Source organism: Mobula hypostoma, chromosome 21 (genome assembly GCF_963921235.1).
Source record: "Mobula hypostoma chromosome 21, sMobHyp1.1, whole genome shotgun sequence".
Classification (NCBI taxonomy): domain Eukaryota; kingdom Metazoa; phylum Chordata; class Chondrichthyes; order Myliobatiformes; family Myliobatidae; genus Mobula; species Mobula hypostoma.
The window spans coordinates 3,283,049-3,304,627 of record NC_086117.1 but is presented as its reverse complement, the minus strand read 5'-3'; the positions used below and the strand labels follow the sequence as shown (position 1 = coordinate 3,304,627).

Below are 21,579 nucleotides of genomic sequence, written 5' to 3'. Positions count from 1 at the left end.
ATTGACTAGATACACATCAAACATCCTTACAACAGCTTACATTGTGGCCTCAATAAATGTTCAAAGGATAACACCACAAAGTACTCCTGTCACCTCTACAGCTGTGGCAAACCTGTGAGATTCCTCACCAATGCAAAGAGGGGTAAAAATGTTATCAGAATTTCAAACAAGTGGGATTATTTTATCAATGGTTACCATCAAGTTCTCTTCTACAGTTCATGAAAATTTAAGTTTATCAGAGTTTCTGAACACGCCACTCACCTCCAAATTTCCTCTCGCTTTCTTCAGTACATCATGTGTCAGTGACACTAGGAGGGAAAGAACATTTTCAGTAAAATTAAACACCACTTGGAGTACTGTGCTTAGTTCACTACAGGAAGGATGTGGATGCTATAGAGAGAGCAGAGGAGATATACAAGGATGTTGCCTGGATTGGAGAGCGTGCCCTTATGAGAATAGTTTCAGTGAACTTGGCCTTTTCTCCTTGGAGTGATGGAGGATGAGAGGTGACCTGATAGAGGTGTAGAAGATGATGTGAGGAATTAATCATGTGTATACCAGAGGCTTTTTTTTTCCAGGGCTGAAAAGGCTAACACGAGGTGGCATAGTTTTAAGGTGCTTGGAAGTAGGTACGCCGGGGTGGGGGGGGGGGGGCGCATATCTGAGATAAGTTTTTCACACAGAGAGTGGTGGAGTGGTGGGTGTGTGGAATGTGTGTGGAGGCAGACACAATAGGGTTGTTTAAGAGACTCTTAGATAAGTACATGGAGCTTAGAAAAAATACAGGGCTATGGTGTAGGGAAATTCAAGGCAGTTTCTAGAGTAGACTACATGGTCAGAACAACCTGAAGGGAAGGATGGCTCAGGACAGATATTGATGCCTTGTTACTGAATGGTTAACCCGAGGGGGAGGGACAGCTCAGGACTGATACTGACGCTGATCGATGATAATTTTCTCCATGCCCTCCTTCAACTGGTTGGTCGTTCGGAGACGTTTCACTGTGCCATGGAGAAGCTTCTCCTGTTCTGTCAGCTTCTTCCGCAGCCGAGAGACCTCGTCCTTCACAACCTTCTCCTGAAAGTGAGAAAATAATAAAATGCACTTTCTGCCTGCAACTTCCATGGTTAGTAAGGAGTAAAGCATAGAACACAGACATATCTGTGAATATCCACAGTTCTGATCTCTCTGAATGGACTGAAGGTGGTCTGTCTGGTATCAGCAAGGATGCTTATTGTTTATCCACTCCATACACTTGATTGAATTTTGCGCCGATGTGCAGAAACCCTCCCCATATTTGGCTTTCAGTTTCTTTACCGTTCTTCCCTTCCCCTTAGCCTACAATTTCTAAAGCGTTCCAGGTACAAAACTTATTAAAATGCAATAGTATAACAACTCTCTCAACACAATAATGTAGCTAGACTCAATTTATCTCCAATTAATTACTTTCTGGTTGGGGCAAGATAAATTGGAAACAATCAACAACACTTAGCAAGTTAGCACGTTCTGATGAAGGGTGGGACGAAGGGCGTGTTTCGTGCTGCAGTGTTCTATGACTCTACTCCAGAATCAATCTATCCCTTCCCTCCCACATAACACTACTTTTCCTAACATATTGATGTAATCATAAAGGCGGCAAGACAGCGGCTATACTTTATTAGGAGTCTGAAGCGATTTGGCACGTCAACAAATACACTCAAAAACTTCTATAGTTGTACCGTGGAAAGCATTCTGACAGGCTGCATCACTGTCTGGTATGGAGGAGCTACTACACAGGACCAAAAGAAGCTGCAGAAGATTGTAAATCTAATCAGCTCCATCTTGGGCACTAGCCTACAAATTACCCAGGACATCTTTAGGGAGCGGTGTCTCAGAAAGGCAGCGTCCGTTATTAAGGACCTCCAGCACCCAGGACATGCCCTTTTCTCACTGTTACCATCACTTATCACCCATGCCATGAGAGGTGCAGAGTGCAGGAACTGACCACCGTGTGATTGTGGCCAAGCTCCATATGAAAGTGTGTCCCCCCCTTGCGGCTGCAAAAACCCAATAAAAAGCAGCTAAATTGCAACTGCCTGAGAAACACAGAAGCAAAAGTGAGTTTCGACGCATCCTAGCTGAGAAACTAAGGGAGCTGGAACCTTGTCTGAGCTCAGAAAATACCATGGAACAACAGTGGACCTGTATCAGCTCTGCGCTCCATGAGGCAGCGGCCTAATCCATCGGCCATAAGAGCAGGAACCACCAAGGCTGGTTTGACGATAACTCAGACACCATCCACAACTTGCTTAAGGACTTGCACAAAGCACACCGGGCAACTTTAGACAACCCGTCATCCACCACCATCAGGCAGCATTGGCAGGCAGCTCGGAGGAAAGTGCAAAAGGCAATACGTGCCGTACAAAATGAGTGGTGGACTGAAAAGGCACATGAAATCCAGTCCTTTACCGATAATAATACATGCATAAATTTTACAATGCTGTCAAAACCATCTACGGCCCAATAAATCGATGCGTTACTCCCCTGAAAACAGCAGATAGTCTAACACTTCTGAAGAATCAGACTACCATTCTGCTGAGGTGGGCTGAGCATTTTAACACTCTGCTTAATCAGGACTCTGACGCAGACCCTGCCATCCTGGACGAACTGCCTGAACTTCCTCCTATCCACGACCTCAGTCTACTATCAACCTTCCAGGAGATCCTATCAGCTGTCCATTCCCTTAAGAACAACAAGTCCCCTGGCACTGACAATATCCCTGCCGAGTTACTGAGGAACGGAGGGTACATGTGTATGCGCACCCTCTACCAGTACATCACCAGGGCCTGGACTGATGAGAACATCCCACAGCAATGGAGAAATGCAAACATCGTTGTCATTTATAAGAACAAGGGTGACAAGGCCATCTGCAGCGATAGTAGGGGCATATCACTCCTTTCTGTTGCTGGAAAGGTCCTGGCTGAGGTGATGCTTCAGAGACTCATCAGCAACATCACCGAGTCAATGCTGCCTGAATCGCAGTGTGGATTTAGGAAGAACAGGAGCACGATCGACTTGATCTTTACAGCCCGGCAGCTTCAGGAAAAGTGCCGGGAGCAACATCAGGACCTGTTTATGGCCTTTGTCGACCTCTCCAAAGCATTCGACACTGTGCAAAGAGAGCTCTTATGGGATGTTCTCCTTAAGTTTAGCTGCCCCAATAAATTTGTTAACATCCTCCACCAGTTCCACGATGGGATGACTGCTCGAGTGACCACAGGAGGACAAGAGTCTGAGCCCTTGTACGCACAGGGGTGAAGCAGGGGTGTGTACTAGCACCAGTGCTCTTTGATATCTTCCTCTTGTGTGTTACCAAGCCTCTCCACAACGAGATTGAAGACAGCAGCGGTTTGGCAGTGAACATCAGATTAGATGGCAACCTCTTTAACATCAGGAGGCTCCACACAACCACCAAACTCCGCAGAGAGTGGGTCCTGGAGCTGCAGTATGCAGAGGACTGTGCTGTTGTGGCCCATACTCCGGTGGATCTTCAGACTGTCCTTGCTGTGGCGGTGAGAGCGTACAGCAGGATGGGGCTGACTGTCAATACCACCAAGACAGAAGTGGTTTGCCAATGGAGTACCAGTGTCCCACCCACTCTACCTGCCTTCACTGTTGGTGATGAAAAGCTGTCAGTAGTGCCATCTTTCAAATATCTGGGGAGCATTCTCTCTGAGGATAGCAGCATTGACAATGACATCCAGAGCCGCATTAAACAGGCATCAGCTGCCTTTGGGAGACTTCAGCGTAGAGTCTTTCAGAACAGGAGCCTTCGTCCCTCCACAAAGTCGCCGTATATCAAGTGGTCTGTGTCACCACCCTCCTTTATAGCTGTGAAGCTTGGGTAACCTACAGCCGTCACATAAGCCATTGGAGCACTTCCACCTAAGCTGCCTCCAACACATCCTGGGAATTACCTGGCGTGAGTGGGTGTCTCACACTGAAATACTTGTAAAGACCAACTGTAGGAGTATTGAGGCCACGATCACCCAGCGTCAGCTGCAGTGGCTGGAGCACGTGATAAGGATGCCCCCATGTCGGCTACCCCGCAGAGTGTTATACAGCCAGCTACATCATGGTCGACGCTCAGCTGGAGGGCCGAAGAAGCGCTATAAGGATCAGATGAAGAATGCTTTAAGGAAGTGCAAGATCAGACTCGAGGACCTGGAGGAGGTTGCTGCTGACCGTACCACTTGGCGACAGCTGTGTAGGGCCGGGGATTGTATTCTGGAGATGGAAAGAACAACCAGAAGACAGCAGAAGAGAGCCTGGGGAAATGCAGCCATGGTTACCACCACTACTACTACATATACACGTTCCACCTGCAATACAGTCCCGGATAGGACTGTACAGTCATCAGAGATCTCACCGTTAAAGGAGTGGACATCGTCATCGGATTTCAATGGACAACCGAAGAAGACCATCAGGGAGGAGGTACAGAAGCCTGAAGACACACACTCAGCGATTCAGGAACAGCTTCTTCCCCTCTGCCATCCGATTCCTAAATGGACTTTGAAGCTTTGGACACTACCTCACTTTTTAAAATATACAGTATTTCTGTTTTTGCACATTTTAAAAAAAATAATCTATTCAATATCTGTAATTGATTTACTTGTTTATGTTTTATTTATTATTATTTTTTCTCTCTGCTAGATTATATATTGCATTGAACTACTGCTGCTAGGTTAACAAATTTCACGCCACATGCCGGAGATAATAAACCTGATTCTGATTCATCCCTGTGCCTATCTAAAAATAGACAAACAGCCTCTACCACCACCCCTGGCAGTGTGTTCCACGCACCCACTACTCCATGAACATAATCTACCCTGGGGGAAGCAGCATTGATGCTGGTGATGCTTAAAGACCAGATAAGCTCACTAAAAAGGCTGGATCCATGCTTGGCTACCATCTGGACTCTCTCGAGTTAGTGGTGGAGAGGGGGTCACTAAACAAACCGTTATCCATTATGGACAATCTGGCACGTCCTTTCCATGACCTACTGAATAAGCAGTGATGCACCCTTTTGAACACTCATTCAGCTCTGCTGTCACAAGGATCGTTACAAAATATACAACAGTTCATTCATCTCTGTGTGACAGAACACACATCATAGTACAATAGTCTGTTTTACTATTCTGTATTTTATTATTAGTTAAGTTTGCACACTGCTAAATGTGTTTTTAAATGTTACTGATGTAATGAAAGAATTTCCTACTCAGGATCAATAAAGCATTTATTATTATTTAAACTCTCCTTCAATCACTTGAAAGTTAAGCTTTCTTGAATCAGCCATTTCTGCCCTGGGAAAAAGGTGCTGGCTGCCCACTTGATTTATGCCATTTACCCTATACCCTCAAGTGATTAACATATTCTCACAGGAGAATGTAGAGTCACACTGAGCAATATAAGCAATCAGTGTCCCACTTACACCTCGCTTCTCCCAAACAGAAATAAACAAACTCAAGCAACTCATTTCCTAACTAAATTATTTTGTATTGAAACCTTCTCTAAATATCACCCTTTTTTGTGTTCAGATAAAACTTCTTGTATGTTGGCTCAGTACATCTGATGATCAACTGGATACACATCAGACATCCTGACAACAACTTACATCTCAGCCTTGCTATTTGTTCAGACTTAATACTGCATCCAAGGGTAACACCACAAAGTGATCTGAAATTTTGACTGTTTATTCCTCTCCATAAATGCTGGCCGCCATTTATTCTTCTCCATAAATGCTGCCTGACTTGCTGAATTCCTCCAGTATTCCGTGTGTCTTACTCTGGAATTCCAGCAGCTGCAGAATCTCTTGTGGATTTGATCATCTCCCCGTCACTCTCACATCTCTGGAGTGAATTAAACACCAAACTGATCATCTCACACTCACATCCCAGTGAGTGAATTCAACATCAAACTCATCTCCTCATCATTCACATCCCAGTGAGTGAATTCAACATCAAATTGATCATCTCCCCATCACTCTCACATCTCAGTGAGTGAATTAAACTCTAAACTGATCATTCTAATAGTGGTTTAATGTGTTTACAGTGCTGTGATTGATTGGTGTCGTGGATGTAGAGGACTGAGTGGGTGTTAGCAAGAATGGTTGATCATATTAACTACCTGAAGAAACTCTGAAGATGGTATGAAATTCTTGTTTTCAAAGCTCTCTGGTACTTTCTAGAAGGGAGGCTTGGGGAAAAGGAAGTTTGCAGGGTGGATGGTGAGAGTGTCCGCAGTGTTTGTCAACATAGAAACATAGAAAATAGGTGCACGAGTAGGCCATTCGGCCCTTCGAGCCTGCACCGCCATTCAGTATGACCATGGCTGATCATCCAACTCAGAACCCTGTACCAGCCTTCCTTCCATACCCCCTGATCCCCATAGCCACAAGGGCCATATCTAACTCCCTCTTAAATATAGCCAATGAACTGGCCTCAACTGTTTCCTGTGGCAGAGAATTCCACAGAGTCACCACTCTCTGTGTGAAGAAGTTTTTCCTAATCTCGGTCCTAAAAGGCTTCCCCCTTATCCTCAAACTATGACCCCTCGTTCTGGACTTCCCCAACATCGGGAACAATCTTCCTGCATCTAGCCTGTCCAATCCCTTTAGGATTTTATACGTTTCAATCAGATTCCCCCCTCAATCTTCTAAATTCCAACGAGTACAAGCCTAGTTCATCCAGTCTTTCTTCATATGAAAGTCCTGCCATCCCAGGAATCAATCTGGTGAACCTTCTTTGTACTCCCTCTATGGCAAGGATGTCTTTCCTCAGGTTAGGGGACCAAAACTGCACACAATACTCCAGGTGTGGTCTCACCAAGGCCTTGTACAACTGCAGTAGTACCTCCCTGCTCCTGTACTCGAATCCTCTTGCTATAAATGCCAGCATACCATTCGCCTTTTTCACCGCCTGCTGTACCTGCATGCCCACTTTCAATGACTGGTGTACAATGACACCATTTCCTGGTACTGGACATATACAAGTCCTGTAGTGATGGTAGACTGTTTGAAGATGAGGCAGGAAGGGCCAAATTAACGTACTGGATTAGGTTCACAGTTAAAAAACTAACCAAGGGGTTTATGCACAGAGGCTGCTGGTGCTGGATACTGAAAATGTTTCTGTGCTGCACAATTGATTGAAAGAGATTAGCTCTATCACTTTGTGCATTAGTTGATGGAATTTAATTTCCCCTATTTGATCAAACAAAACATGTTTACTCGCAATCTACGTTGTTCAGTACTAAATCATTTCTCTACCACAGTTAGCGTTAACACTTTACAGAGCCAGCACCCTGCATTCAGTTCCCACCAGTGCCTGTACATTTGCCCCTCACCCACATAGGTTTCCTCTGGATGCTGCAGTTCCCTCCCACGTTCCAGAGATACGAGTTTGGAGTTAGTATGTTGTGGGCATGCATAAGCACGGAGACACTTGCAGGCTGCCCCCAGTATACCCTCAGACTGTGTTGGCCATTGACACAAATGACACCTTTCACTACATGTTTCAATGTACACATGAGAAATAGAATCTTTAATTCTTTGCTAAACTATCAGGAATTTAGCATAAAATCCAGGTATAATTATGAGATTAGATTTACAAAAATGTCTTACACACACACCAAAGGATTTTCTAAAGACATTGTTGTAAGAGTTGCGCATTGCTACCTGCTGATGCTGACTAGCAGAGTGGGCAGTCGGAGTCGGCAGTGATACCCTCCAGAAGAGTTTTAGTAAGCGTCCTGCTTCCTTCAGCACTTGCTGCATGCTGGTTACATTAGATGACAAGTCCTTCAGCAAAGGCTCAACAGGATCCTGGAAGATGCAGAAGAGTTGGAGGAGGAAAGAGAAGGGAAACAAGACAAGCAGGTTAGAAACAACTTCATTAAAATCAATTCCGAGCACAAATTGAGAAGAAAAAAGGTGGCTACTTATGCAAATGTGGAAAGATACATTGTAAACATACTTTAAAGCCCAAGAGGTTGTGAGTGCCAGACAGTGTGGCACTCCCCACAGGTACAGGCAAGTGAAACAGGAGGAAATCCTGAGGGATGTTGTAGAGACCGATGATAGATCCGGTAACTGGCAGCATTTCACATTACTCTGAGCAGTCAGATACACTGAGACTTATCGGCAATAACTATTCACAAGGAAATGTGCACTATAAACATTTGTGAGACGTCGGGCAATGAAAAAGTCAGATGAAAAATCTACATTCTGTATTTTTACTGTATTCTATGCTACTACTAAGGTAAGGGTGAAAAAAACACAATGGACATAGGTTGAAAGTGAGAGGAAAGAGTTTTAAAGGGGCTTTGAGGATAATTGTTTCATTTTTATTTAAACACAGGGAATCAGAAACAATTTGTATATTTAAGAGGTATTTAAATGGGTACTATTTAAATTATACAGATTGTAATCAGGGCTTTCAACCCAACTGGTCCATAATAACCAAGCTACCTATCTGAGATAATCTGATTTACCTGTGGTTGACCCACATCCCTCGAAACATGTCCTACCCATGTACTTCCCAAATGTCACTGTAACTAACATTCCATCGGAGACAAAGTGTGAATGGCAACCCTGCACATTCTCTCTTCTCCCTCTCTCACTGTGCAAAAGAACAAAAGCCTGAAAGGACTGGCTCAAGGACAGCTTCCACCTCACTGTTATCAGACTCTTGTATGATAAGATGGATTCTTAGCCTCATGAACTACCTTGTTATGACCTTACACTTTATCGTTTCCCTGCACTGCTCTCTTTGTGGTTTTCTCATGTTATTCTGCATTGCTGTTGTTTTACCAGTTTTAGCTCAATGATCTGATCTGTATGAACAGTATGCAAAACAAGCTTTTCCCTGTATCTCAGTACATAATAAACCAATACCTAAGGCAGAGAGTTGGTATAAATGGGTGTTTCTCCGATTGGCAGTCAGTGGTGAGTGGGGTGCCGCAGGGGTCGGTGCTGGGCCCACAGTTGTTTACCATTTACATTGATGATTTGGAAGAGGGGACTGAGTGTAGTGTAGCAAAATTTGCTGATGACACTAAACTGAGTGGAAAAGCAAATTGTATAGAGGATGTGGAGAGTCTGCAGAGGGATATAGATAGATTAAGTGAATGGGCAAAGGTCTGGCAGATGGAATACAACGCTGGTAATTGCAAGATCATGCACTTTGGAAGGAATAATAGAAGAGCAGATTATTATTTAAATGGTGAAAGATTGCAGCATGCTGTTGTGCAGAGGGACTTGGGAATGCTTGTGCATGAATCGCAAAAACTTAGCTTGCAGGTACAACAGGTTATTAAGAAGGCAAATGGAATGTTGGCCTTCATTGCTAGAGGGATTGAATTCAAGAGCAGGGAGGTCATGCTGCAACTATATAGGGTACTGGTGAGGCCGCACCTGGAGTACTGTGTGCAGTTCTGATCTCCATACTTGAGGAAAGATATACTGGCTTTGGAGGCAGTGCAGAGGAGGTTCACCAGGTTGATTCCGAGGATGAAGGGGTTAACTATGAAGAGAGATTGAGTTGCCTGGGACTATAGTCTCTGGAGTTCAGAAGAATGAGAGGGGATCTTATAGAAACATACAAAATTTTGAAAGGGACAGATAAGGTAGAAGTAGGAAAGTTGTTTCCATTGGCAGGTGAGACTAGAACTAGGGGACATTGCCTCAAGATTCAGAAGAGAAGATTTAGGACGAAGATGAGGAGAAGCTGTTTTTCCCCAGAGAGTGGTGAACCTGTGGAATTCTCTGCCCAGGGAAGCATTTGAGGCTTCCTCACTAAATATATTTAAGAAACAGTTAGATAGGTTTTTACATAGTAAGGGAATTAAGGGTTATAGGGAAAAGGCAGGTAGATGGAGCTGAGTTTACGGACAGATCAGTCATGATCTTACTGAATGGTGGGGCAGGCTCCATGGGCCAGATGGCCTACTCCTGCTCCTATTTCTTATGTTCTAATTATGGTATTGCTTTGCACTGTTGTAAACTATATATTATAATTATGTGGTTTTTGTCAGATTTTTTAGTCTTAGTTTGTCTTGTGTTTCTGTGATATCATTCTGGAGGAACATTGTATCATTTCTTAATGCATGCATTACTAAATGACAATAAAAGGGGACTGCATGTCCTCATAATCTAATCTAACCTCTTCCACTTCCTCTGGCAGCTCGCTCCACATACACGTTGTGTGGGAAGAGCCTCACCTCTCAGGTCCCCTTTGAATCTTTACCCTCGTCTTAAAGCTACGCTGCCTGGTTTTAGACAAAGCGAGGCATAGAAGGCTACAGTCCTGATGCAAGCAAATAGGATTAGTGTGCTGGGTAGAAAGGTTGGCATGGAAACAATCAGCAAAAGGGCCTGTTTCTGTGCTATACATATGCCCATGAACAAAATGATTGAAAAACAAACCACACCAAGAGAAAATCCGCAGATGCTGGAAATCCAAGTAACACATACAAAATGCTGGAGGAACTCAGCAGGCCAGGCAGCATCTATGGAAAAGAGTACAGTCGACATTTCGGGCCGTCGCCCTTCATCAGGACTTCATCGTTCCATAGATGCTACCTGGCCTGCTGGGTTCCTCCAACATTTTGTGTGTGTGCTGCTTGAAAAACAAACATCAGGTGTTAACAATTGAAAGGCAATTTATGACAGATTTTCCTCAGGTTAGGAGAGTCCAAAACCAGTGGGCATAGATTTAGGGTGAGAGGGGAGAGATTCAGAACGGACATGAGGGACAATTTCTTTCGGCAGAGGGTGACGAGTATATGGAACGAGCTGCCAGAGGACGTGGTTGAGGCAGGTACAGTGGTATTGCTTAGAAGCACTTGGATCTGTACATGGAGAGGTGAATCTAGGAGAGAAATAGGCCAAACACAGGAAATTGGGACTAGCTGAGTGGGCACCATGGTCAGCACGGGCTGGTTGTGCTGAAGGGCCTGTATCTGTAATGTATTCCTGTGGCTGTAATGGAAAAGCACAAGAAAATGGATTTCTAGTTTTAATTTCTGTTCCACAGTAATTACAGGTGGTGCTGACACTTGAATGCTCTTCCTTCTGAGGTCGGTTGAGACTATAACTAGAGGTCATGGGTTAAGGGTGAAAGGTGAGATGTTTAAGGGAAGACAAGGGGGAACTTCTTCACTCAGAGGGTGGCGAGAGTGTGGAACGAGCTGTCAAGTGCAAGTTGTGGACGCAGGTTCGATTTCAACATTTAAGAGAAATTTGGATAGGAGGATTATGGAGGGCTATGGTCTGGGTGTAGGTCAATGGAATTTGGAAAAATAATGGTTTGGCATGGACTAGATGGACCAAAAGGCCTGTTTCTGTGCTGTAGTGCTCTATGACTCTATGTTGGAAAGTTAAAGTGGTTAGGAGTTTCCATTCAGTGCTGAGTGAACAGACAGACAGACAGACAGACTAGTCCAGCAGCTTCATCCACACTAATCCTGAACAGCACCGTACGTGAGCTGTAAACCTGCTTTACCATTGCAGCAGTACTCTGGCAGGCTGCTGCTCCAAGCCGCGTGTCCATTCCATGCAGCAAGGAACGGCCCTCAGACAGATGCTTGCGGAGTGCAGTGTAATCCTCCAGTAGACCAAGTACACACAGTCCATCTCTGTCTGCCCATATCCGACGGACTGGCTTCTGTGATGAACTTCCCACCAAGCTCTCGGTGTAGTGGGAGCAGCTGTCAGAATCATCTTTCGGCAGGACTTTGATACCTAATGTGAAAGTTGAGAGAATACACACTTAATGATGGTAAGGGTGCCACTATAGCATAGCAGTTAGCATGATGCTATTACTGCCAGGGCTGTTCCTGAGTTCAGAATTCAATTCCGGCACTGTACACCCTTCCCATGCAATGTGTGGGTTTTCTCCAGATGCTCTGGTTTCCTCCAAGAGTCCAAAGACCATTAAACGTAGGAGCAGAATTAGGTCATTCAGCCCATCAAGTCTATTCCGCCATTTCAACAAGGCTAATCCATTTCCCTCTAAACCCCAATCTCTTGCCTTCTCCCAGTAACGTTTTATGCCCAGATTAATCAAGAACTTATCACCCAATGACCTAGGCACCACAGCTACCTGTGGCAATGAATTCCACAGATGCCCATGGCACAGATCCCACAGATCACCACCCTCTTGTTAAAGAAATTTCTCATCATCTACATTATAAATGGACGTCCCTCTACTGAGGTTGTGCCCTCAGGTTCTCAACTCCCTTGCCACAACCTCTTCACATCCATTCGATGTTTTAATGAGGTCCTCCCTTATTCTTCTGAATCCCAACGAATACAAGCCCAGAATTACCAAACGCTCCTCATATAACCCTTTCATTCCTGGAATCATTTTCATGAACCTCCTTTGAATCCTCTCCAACGTCAGCATAGCCTTTCTTAAATAAGAGGCACAAAACCGCTCAAATACTCCAAGTGAGGCCTCCCTAGTGCTTTATAAAGCCTCAGCATTACATCCTTCTAGTCCTCGCAAAATGAATGCTAACATTGCATTTACCTTCCTCACCACTGACTCAATCTGCAAGTTAACCCTTAATGAATCCTGCACCAGGACTCCAAGCCTTCTTGCACCTCGAATTTTTGAATTCTCTCCCCATTTATAAAATAACCTATCCTTTTATTTCTTCTATCAAAGTGCACGACTATGCACTTCCTGACACTGCACTCCATCTGCCACTTCTTTGCCCATTCTTGTAATCTGCCTAAGTCGTTATGCAGCTTCCCTGCCTCCGTAACACTACCTGCCCCTCCACCCATCTTCATATCATCTGAAAACTTGTGGTCACAAAGCCATCAATTGTTTTACCTAAATCACTGACATACAACATAAAAAGAAGTCCAACACCGATCTCCGTGGAACACCACTAGTCACCGGCAGACAATTAGAAGAGCCTCTCTTTATTCTCACTCTGTCTCCTGCCTTCCATGCTTTCCTGTAACACCATGGGCTAATCTCATCTTGTTAAATAGCCTCATGTGCGGCACCTGAACAATGGCCTTCTGAAAATTCAAGTACACAACATGCAGCATTTCTCCTTTGTCTATCCTGCCTGTTATTTCCTCGAAGAACACCAACAGATTTGTCAGGCAAGCTTCTAAAAGCTTCCCAATCCTGTAAATCCCCACTCATTTTTGCCCTATTATATGCCCTCTCGTTTGCTTTAAAGTTAGCTTTGACTTCCCTTGTCAGCCATGGTTGCATCACCCTGCCTTTAGAATACTACTACTACTTTAGGATGTGTCTATCCTGCACCTTCTGAATTGTTTGCAGAAACTTCAACAATTGTTGCTTAACTTCATCCCTACTAGTGTCCCTTTCCAATCAACTTTGGCTGGTTTTTCTCTCATGCCTCTGTAATTCTCTTTACTCCATTGTAATTTGTAGGCCACACTCTGGCCACTGTTCAAAGGTCTGTATGTAACTCTCATCAGGGTATTTTTATCCTTGCAGTTTCTTAACTCTACCCACAAAGATTCTACATCTTCCGACCCTGTGTCATCTCTTTCTAAGGATTTATTTTTTTTAACCAACAGAGCCGCGCTACCCTCTCTGCCTCCCTACCTGTCCCTTCAATACACGTATCCTGGATGCTAAGCTCACATCTACAATCTTCTTCCAGCCATAATCCAGTGATGCTTACAATGCAATCTCTGCCAATCTCTGTAACTGCGCTACAAGACCATCCATCTTATTCTGCATACTCTGTGCCTTCAAATATAACACCTTTAGTCCCATATTCATCACCCTCTGTTGCACTCAATTCAACCCACTGACTGCAATTCTGCCCTGTCATCTGCCTGCCCTCCCTGACAGTCTCACTACACACTGCCTCTACTGCATAGATGTATGGGGTAGGTTAGTTGGGCAGTTGAAATTGTTTTGTGATTTGGTTAGGTTTAAATGGGTTTGTCAGGGGTTACAGGGGCAGCACGGCTGAAAGGACTGGAACGGCCAACTCTGTGCTGTTATGGTTAAATAAATTCAAAAAAAAACTCCATGATGGAAATCAGAAATTAAAATGTTGGAAATATTCAGCAAGTTTAAATTCCTCTGTGTTATCATTTCAGAGGATCTGTCTTGGGCCCAGGACACAAGTGCCTTTACAAAGAAAGCAAGGCAGGAAGGAAGATTTGGCATGTCATCTAAAACTTCGACAAATGTCTATAGATGTATGGTGGAGAGTATACCGAGTGGTTGCATCGCAGTCCGGTATGGAAACACCAAAGCATTCGAATGGGAAAGCCTACAAAAAATTAGCGGATACCGCCCAGTCCATCACAGACACATCCCTTCCCACCATTGAGCGCTATCGCAGGAAAGCAGCATCCATCATCAAGGACCCCCACCACGCAGGTCACACTCTCTTCCCACTGTTGCAATCAAGAAGGTGGTACAGGAGTCTCAGGACTTGCACTACCAGATTCAGGAACAGTTATTACCCTTCAAACATGAACCAGTGGTGATAAGTTTACTCAACTTCACTTGCCCCATCACTGAATTGTTCACACAACCAATGGACTCACTTTCAAGGACTCTTCATCTCATGTTCTCAATATTTATTGCTTATTTATTATTTTTTGTTCCTTTGTATTTACTGTGAATACCCACAGGAAAATGATCTTGGGGTTATATATGCAAACAACAGGAATTCTGCAGATGCTGGAAATTCAAGCAACACACATCAAAGTTGCTGGTGAACACAACATTATTTTTATGCACACATTCTTTCTCTCACTCTCCTTTTTCTCCCTCTGTCCCTCTGACTATACCTCTTGCCCATCCTCTGGGTCACCCCCCCCCCGTCTTTCTCCCTAGGCCTCCTGTCCCATGATCCTCTCGTATCCCCTTCTGCCTATCACCTGTCCAGCTCTCGGCTCTATCGCTCCCCCTCCTGTCTTCTCCTATCATTTTGGATCTCCCCCTCCCCCTCCAACTTTCAAATCCCTTACTCACTCTTCCTTCAGTTAGTCCTGACGAAGGGTCTCGGCCTGAAACGTCGACTGTACCTCTTCCTAGAGATGCTACCTGGCCTGCTGCGTTCACCAGCAACTTTGATGTGTGTTGCTTGGGGTTATATATGGTGACATTTACATACTTTGATAATAAATTTAACGTTGAACTCTGAATTCAGGCTGCAATGATGGGCAGGACTGACATCGCTGATCAATGACCCTTCATGACAACTGACTGAAGTAAGCTGACCATGTACAGGACTTTGAGTATTTTCTTTTGGTTTTACAGAAACCCTTCCCTCCTGCACACCCTCCATTTTTCTATCATCCATGTGCCTATCTAAGAGTCTCTTAAATATCCCTCAGGTATCTGCCTCAACCACCACCACTGGTAAGGCATTCCACACACCCAAACTCTAAAACAAAAAATTACCTCTGGCATCCCCCCCATACTTTCCTCCAATCACCTTAAAAATCCCTCACATTAGCTATTTCCACCCTGGGGACAAAGTCTTTGGCTGTCCATTTAATCTATGCCTTTTATCATCTTGTACACCTGTCAATCTCGTTCACAAGTATAATTTTTTGTGTGATTTATTTAATTGTGTTCTCTTCATCTAGTTTTAGGACTTGCATGAAGATCTGATCATATTGTAAGTCAGATTTATACAGAAATAGAGAAAATTCTACACCACTGTAACTCTCTCACAACACTGAGGTCAGCGCTGTGGTCCAAGGACCGCGTTGCACTGCAGAGATTTTGTTTTAGCCGTTCTGCTACATCTTCTGTACGCTGACTGTAGAGAGGAAAAGCTTTTCTCTTCTTCACCTCTAGCATCCAACGGTTCACACTTTCACATACCTGGGATAGCGAACGACGAACCTTCCGTGGCTGCGCCAACATTTGCAGATCTGGGCAGCGTTGCGAACCCATGGGACTGGAAGTTTTCTTTACTCTCCTCTGCTGAAGAGTCAGCTTCAGAATCTGAAACAGAACGCAGGCAACAATAGTATGAACATGTAAACTGGTACTGTAGATCAATAGGGCTGTCACAGCACAGGAGGGCAGTTCCTTTACCGGCTCTCAGTAGAACAAAAAAGCACTTCCTCCTCACTTCCCTCGTAGCTATGAGCATTAATCATTATTCCTTTAGTCAACTATTAATTTTTTATAGTAATTTATGTATGGAACAGTACTGCTGCTGCAATACATAAAAATTATTATAAAATTCAAGGGAATGCCTCAAATAGGCAGGATCCATCTTTGAGGACCCCATCACCCAGGACGTGCACTCTTCTCAGGGAGCCTGAAAACACACACTCAACATTTCAGGAATAGCCTCTTCCCCTCTGCCATCAGATTTCTGAATGAAGAATGAACTTACATACACCACCTCAATCAATTTTTCCCCTTTTTGCACTGCTTATTTAATATAGTTTTTAAAAAAATGTTTATTATTGTAATTTATACCTTTTCACTATGTATTGCCATGTTCTGCTGCCAGAAAACAACAAGTTTCACAACACATGCCAGTGATATTAAACCCAATTCTGATACTGTACTGCATTAGGGTGATAATAAACCTTATCCACAGCCCTGAAAAATATTCTCATTTGAAGTCACTGATTAACATTGTTTCCTTCACCCCGATTCCACATCTCATCTACCGACGTACATTTCATTCCCCACCTCATGCCCAACATATGTCAGAAGGGCAAATCTACTCTGTTTACCATTGAGATTAGCTCCTAGTAATCCCAGGAATGTTGTACAGTAAGGAAAGGTTGAATAGCTTAGGACTTTATTTACTGCAATGTACAAGATTGAGGGGAGATTTGATAGATGTGCACAAAATTATAAGGGGTATAGATAAGGTAGGTGCAAGCAGACTTTTTCCACTGGGGTTTGGGGAGACTAGAACTAGAGGTCATTGGTTAAGGGTGAAATGTTTAAGGAGAACACAAGGGCAAACTTCTTCACTCAGAGGGTGTTGAAAGTGTGGAATGAGCTACCAAACCCAAGTGGTTGATGTGGGTTCAATTGCAACACTTAAGGGGATCTTCGAGAAGTACCTGGATGGGAGGTTACTGCAGAGCTATGGTCCACGTGCAGGCCGATGGGACGAGGCAGAATGGACTAGCTGGGACGAAGGGCCTGTTTCTGTGCTGCAGTGCTCTATCTCTAAGGGGATGAGAATATAGTTACGCCACTTTAAAAACACTTATCAAAGCGCAACAGAGTTGTAGCGGTCAGTGTAATGCTAACAGAGCTCGGGGCATTCCGGAGTTTGGAGTTCAAATGGTGCCATCTGTAAGGAGTTTGCCTGTTCTCCCCATGATTACGTGGGTTTTCTCCAGGTGCTCCTGTTTTGTCCCACATTCCAAAGGTGTACAAGTTAGTAGGTTAATTGGTCATTGCAAATTGTCCCGTGATTTGTTCATTCGTTGTGTACCATGTCGTATGAATTGGGCAATCATGGTCTTTTCATGACCATGATTGTTTTTTGGTAAATTTTTCTACAGAAGTGCTTTGCCATTGCCTCCTTCCAGGCAGTGTCTTTACAAGACGGGTGACCCCAACCATTATCAATACTCTTCAGAGATTGCCTGCCTGGCGTCAGTGATCGCTGAACTAGGACTAGTGATCTGCACCAGCTTCTCACACGACCAATGGTTCCCATGGTTTCATGTGACCCTGACTGGGGGCTAAGCAGGTGCTACACCTTGCCCAAGGGTAACCTACAGGCTAGCAGAGGGAAGGAGCACCTTACACCTCCTTTGGTAGAGACACATCTCCACCCTGACACGTGTGATTCGGCTGGGGTTAAATAGGTGGGTTTCTGGACAGTGCAGCTCACTGGGTTGGAATGGCCTTTTTTTGCACCATAATCTCTAAAGAAAAAATGCAACCACCCTCAAATAAGCTGAAATTTTCTGTCAACAACTTTGTGCAGAACCCACTGACTAACCTGTGGACTGCCTGTAACTGTGGCTTTCAAAGCAGACTAGATAAATATTGAGAGTCCTCAAAGGGATGACAGACAGGACTGCTCCACCAGGGAATTGGTTTGGGCCATATGACCTCTTTCTGTGCTTTAATAAGGTTAGTCAAGAGAATTTTAGATGCAAGCTTCCAAAACAACCCTAATCCCTGCTTTAGCCACAGATATTTTATTTAGAGATTCAGCATGGAACAGGCTCTTCTGGCCCACTAAGCCGCACTGCCCAGCAACCCACTGATTTAACCCCAGCCTAACCACAGGACAATTTACAATGACCAATTAACCTGCTGACCGGTACGTCTTTGCACTGTGATCTGGGTCTCTGGCGCTATAAAGTGCTGTGCTAACTGCTACGCACCCGTACCATGTCCAGAGCAGATACTACCTGCTCTGGACATCTCCCACTTTTACTCTGACAATTTCTACCCTGTGTCAAATTAAAAACAAGCCTCAAATTAGTTTCTGAATATTATGAAAAGCTATTCCCCAGCTTTACTCATCCAAGTTGGAACTTGTTACAAGATAAGGCCTACAAAAGGAGAGAGATAATGGGTTTTGTTTCCACTCAAGGGTTACTGCAGTTTACCTTGATACAGTCGTCTCACTCCAGCACTCCTGTGACCCCTTGACAAGAGGTAGTTTATATTAATAGTGGAAGGGCTGCCTTCATTTCTCAGTTGTCCTTTCCGAAGCTGTTCTTCCAGCTTCTGACGCAGAGCAGTATTGGTTTGAATGCTTCGTTCCAGCTGAATTCGAAGGCAGCGGATCTCTGCCGTTAGATCACTCAGATCAGCAGCAGATCCCTGAAAATGGTTGACTGAACCAGGGCTCGGAGGGTGTACAGGCTCTGCAGGACCAAGAAGAGAGGCCATTTCAAAAATCACAGAAAGTCTAAATCCTTCACTTAAACACACACATTTCATTTCAAAGGCTCCAATCTTGATATAAACAACCTATGCTCATGTCATTCTATAGTTACTCAGTAGAGGGCATCCTAACAAGCTATATCACTGCATGGGACTGCAGTAGACAGAGAGGCTCTACAAAGGGTGGTCAAAACTGTCCATCGCATCACCAGTACCAGCCTCCCGCCATCAAGGACCATTATACAGAAAGGTACCAGAAAAGGTCCCAGCAGCATCTTGAAGGATCACACTGTTTGTTCCACTCCCAACAGGGAGGAGGCTGTGTAGCATCCACACCAGGACCACCAGACTCAAAAACAATTACTTTTCCCAAGCTGCAAGGCTGATCAACACCTCCACCCACTAACCCACCCTCCACACCCCCAACCACCATTACTTTAATGTTTCCTGTCAGTCACCTTACGTACAGACACTCCTGTGCCTAGTGTTACTTTATGGCCATACAATTAACATATATAAGCTATCTTATGCATTAATATTTATTGTGTTTTCTTTATTATTGTCTTCTTCATCTTATTGTGTTTTACTTTGTGCTGCATCAGATCTGGAGTAACAATTATTTTTTTCTCCTTTACACTTGTGTACTGGACATGAATATCAATTTGAATTTGAATTTATTTAAATCTTACATCCATCCCACAACATGAGGGAGTAAAAAAATCTTTATGTACAGACATGTGAATTTATAAGCCTAATGGCTTGTAGAAAGAAGCTGTCCCATAGCCTGTTGGTCCTGGCTTTAATGCTGTGGTAGACAGAAGCAGCTGAAACAGTTTATGGTTGGGGTGATTGGTGTCCCCGATGACCTTCCAAGCCTTTTTTAAGTGGTAAATGTCCTCAGTGGAGGGAAGTTCACGTCCACAGATGCACTAGGCTGTCCATAGCACTCTCTGCAGTGCTCAGCGATCAAGGTTGGTGCAGTTTCTGTACCAGGCGGTGATAGGCCAGTCAGGATGCCCTCAATGGTGTCCCTGCAGAAGGTCTTGAGGGATTTGGGAGCTCATGCCGAACTTCTTCAGTTGCCTGAGGCTGTTGTGCTTTTTTTGCCACACAGCCTGTGTGACATTAAACAATCTTGAAAAATTGGATCAATCTAGACCATATTGTTCAGCATCATTAAGTTGCAATTTTCCTTATAAAATATTACTGTCCTAAGGGGTCAGAGTTAGATGGAGATGGAGGAATTACTTTTATACAGTTCTTTAGAATCCACTATCCCAAACCTGTGCTGGCATAGTCACTGAACATACTTGCGGCACATTTGTTAGCGAGCTAATGCTTGCCTCTTTGGAGAGGAAGAGGATGAGAAGCGATTTGATAGAAGTTTAGAGGGTGATAAGATTCATTAACTGAGTGGACAGCCTTGTACCTTTTCCCCATGGTGGAAATGGCTAACATGGGGTGGGGTGCGGGGGGCATAATTTTTGAGGTGATTGGAGGAAAGCACAACAGAGATGTCAGATGCAGGTTTTTTTTTACCACAAAGAGTGGTGAATGTATGGAACGCCCTTTCAGGGTGGTGGTAGAGGCTGATACATTAGGAGCTTTTAAGAAATTCTTGGATAGGAACATGAATGATAAAAAAAAAGGACGGCTATATGGAGGAGGGGAAGGTTAGATTGGTCTTAGAGTAGATTAACGTAGCTACACAACACTGTGGGCTGAAAGGTCTGAACTATTCTATGTTCACAGCAACATGCATTTAAATTACAAGGGAATCGAGGAGTACGGAGGGAAAACAGGAAAGGAATACCAAGGGCTAGACTGATCAACTGTGATCTTATTGAATGACAGGCAGGCCAAAAGAGTTGAATGGCCTCTATTCCTCAGCTTCCTACTTGAATAGATATGGTTTTCCTGCATGAGTAAAATTTCAAATTATCACAAGAAAGCATTTAAAGCCCGTCACCAATATTCTAGTCCGCAAAAGAAAAAAATTGCTTTCTTATCAGCCTAATTATCAACTTCAATTTGGACAACCCATAAACTTTGTTTCAGAACTACGGGGGAGGGGTGTAGCCAAGAACAAGGGATTATCTTACTGTAAGGCTAACAGGGGAAAGGAGAGAGCACTATTTCTCTGCAGCAATTACATTTGATTAGGCATTCTGTTGTTTTATCTTGCTCTACATCAGTGCACTATGTAATCATTTGAACTGTATAAGCTTTTCACAATGTTGGTACATATAACAATACGGCTGGTTTAGACCAGGGATGGCCAACCTATGGGCGTATGCGCCAAAAGTGGCACATTGCACCCCAGTGATAATAAAAAAGTAAGCCTACTCATGCAAAAAGTATTAACCAAAAACCGATTTGTAGAAAAAAAAATCTATAACAGGAATTCAAGTAGCTTAAAGCTAGAAATGGGTTTTACTGTGAATAAATCTAAAACTTAGCAATTATTTTTAGCGATTTTATTATTTCGTGCACATCTTTTGGCAAATGTTATCTTCTTTCACATTAATCTGTTTTCAATTTAAAAAAAAATGTTCAATGAGTCAAACACGAGGAAATCTGCAGATGCTGGAATTTCAAGCAACACACATAAAAGTTGCTGGTGAACGCAGCAGGCCAGGCAGCATCTCTAGAAAGAGGTACAGTTGATGTTTCGGGCCGAGTCAAACTAGG

General features: G+C 43.9%; 1 protein-coding gene across 10 annotated transcripts in view; it reads right to left on the bottom strand.

The window, feature by feature from the left end:
- Window positions 1-21,579, bottom strand: part of LOC134359737 (myomegalin-like) — a 208,087-nt gene that overhangs the window by 6,665 nt on the left and 179,843 nt on the right. For all 10 annotated transcript variants that reach the window (XM_063073309.1, XM_063073304.1, XM_063073303.1 and 7 more), the window contains 6 exons: window positions 18,609-18,869; window positions 15,883-16,005; window positions 11,536-11,774; window positions 7,710-7,856; window positions 937-1,075; window positions 262-308 (listed from right to left, as the gene is read on the bottom strand). In XM_063073309.1, coding sequence (XP_062929379.1) covers window positions 262-308; window positions 937-1,075; window positions 7,710-7,856; window positions 11,536-11,774; window positions 15,883-16,005; window positions 18,609-18,869 — 956 coding nt within the window. The remainder of the gene's footprint in view (window positions 1-261; window positions 309-936; window positions 1,076-7,709; window positions 7,857-11,535; window positions 11,775-15,882; window positions 16,006-18,608; window positions 18,870-21,579) is intronic.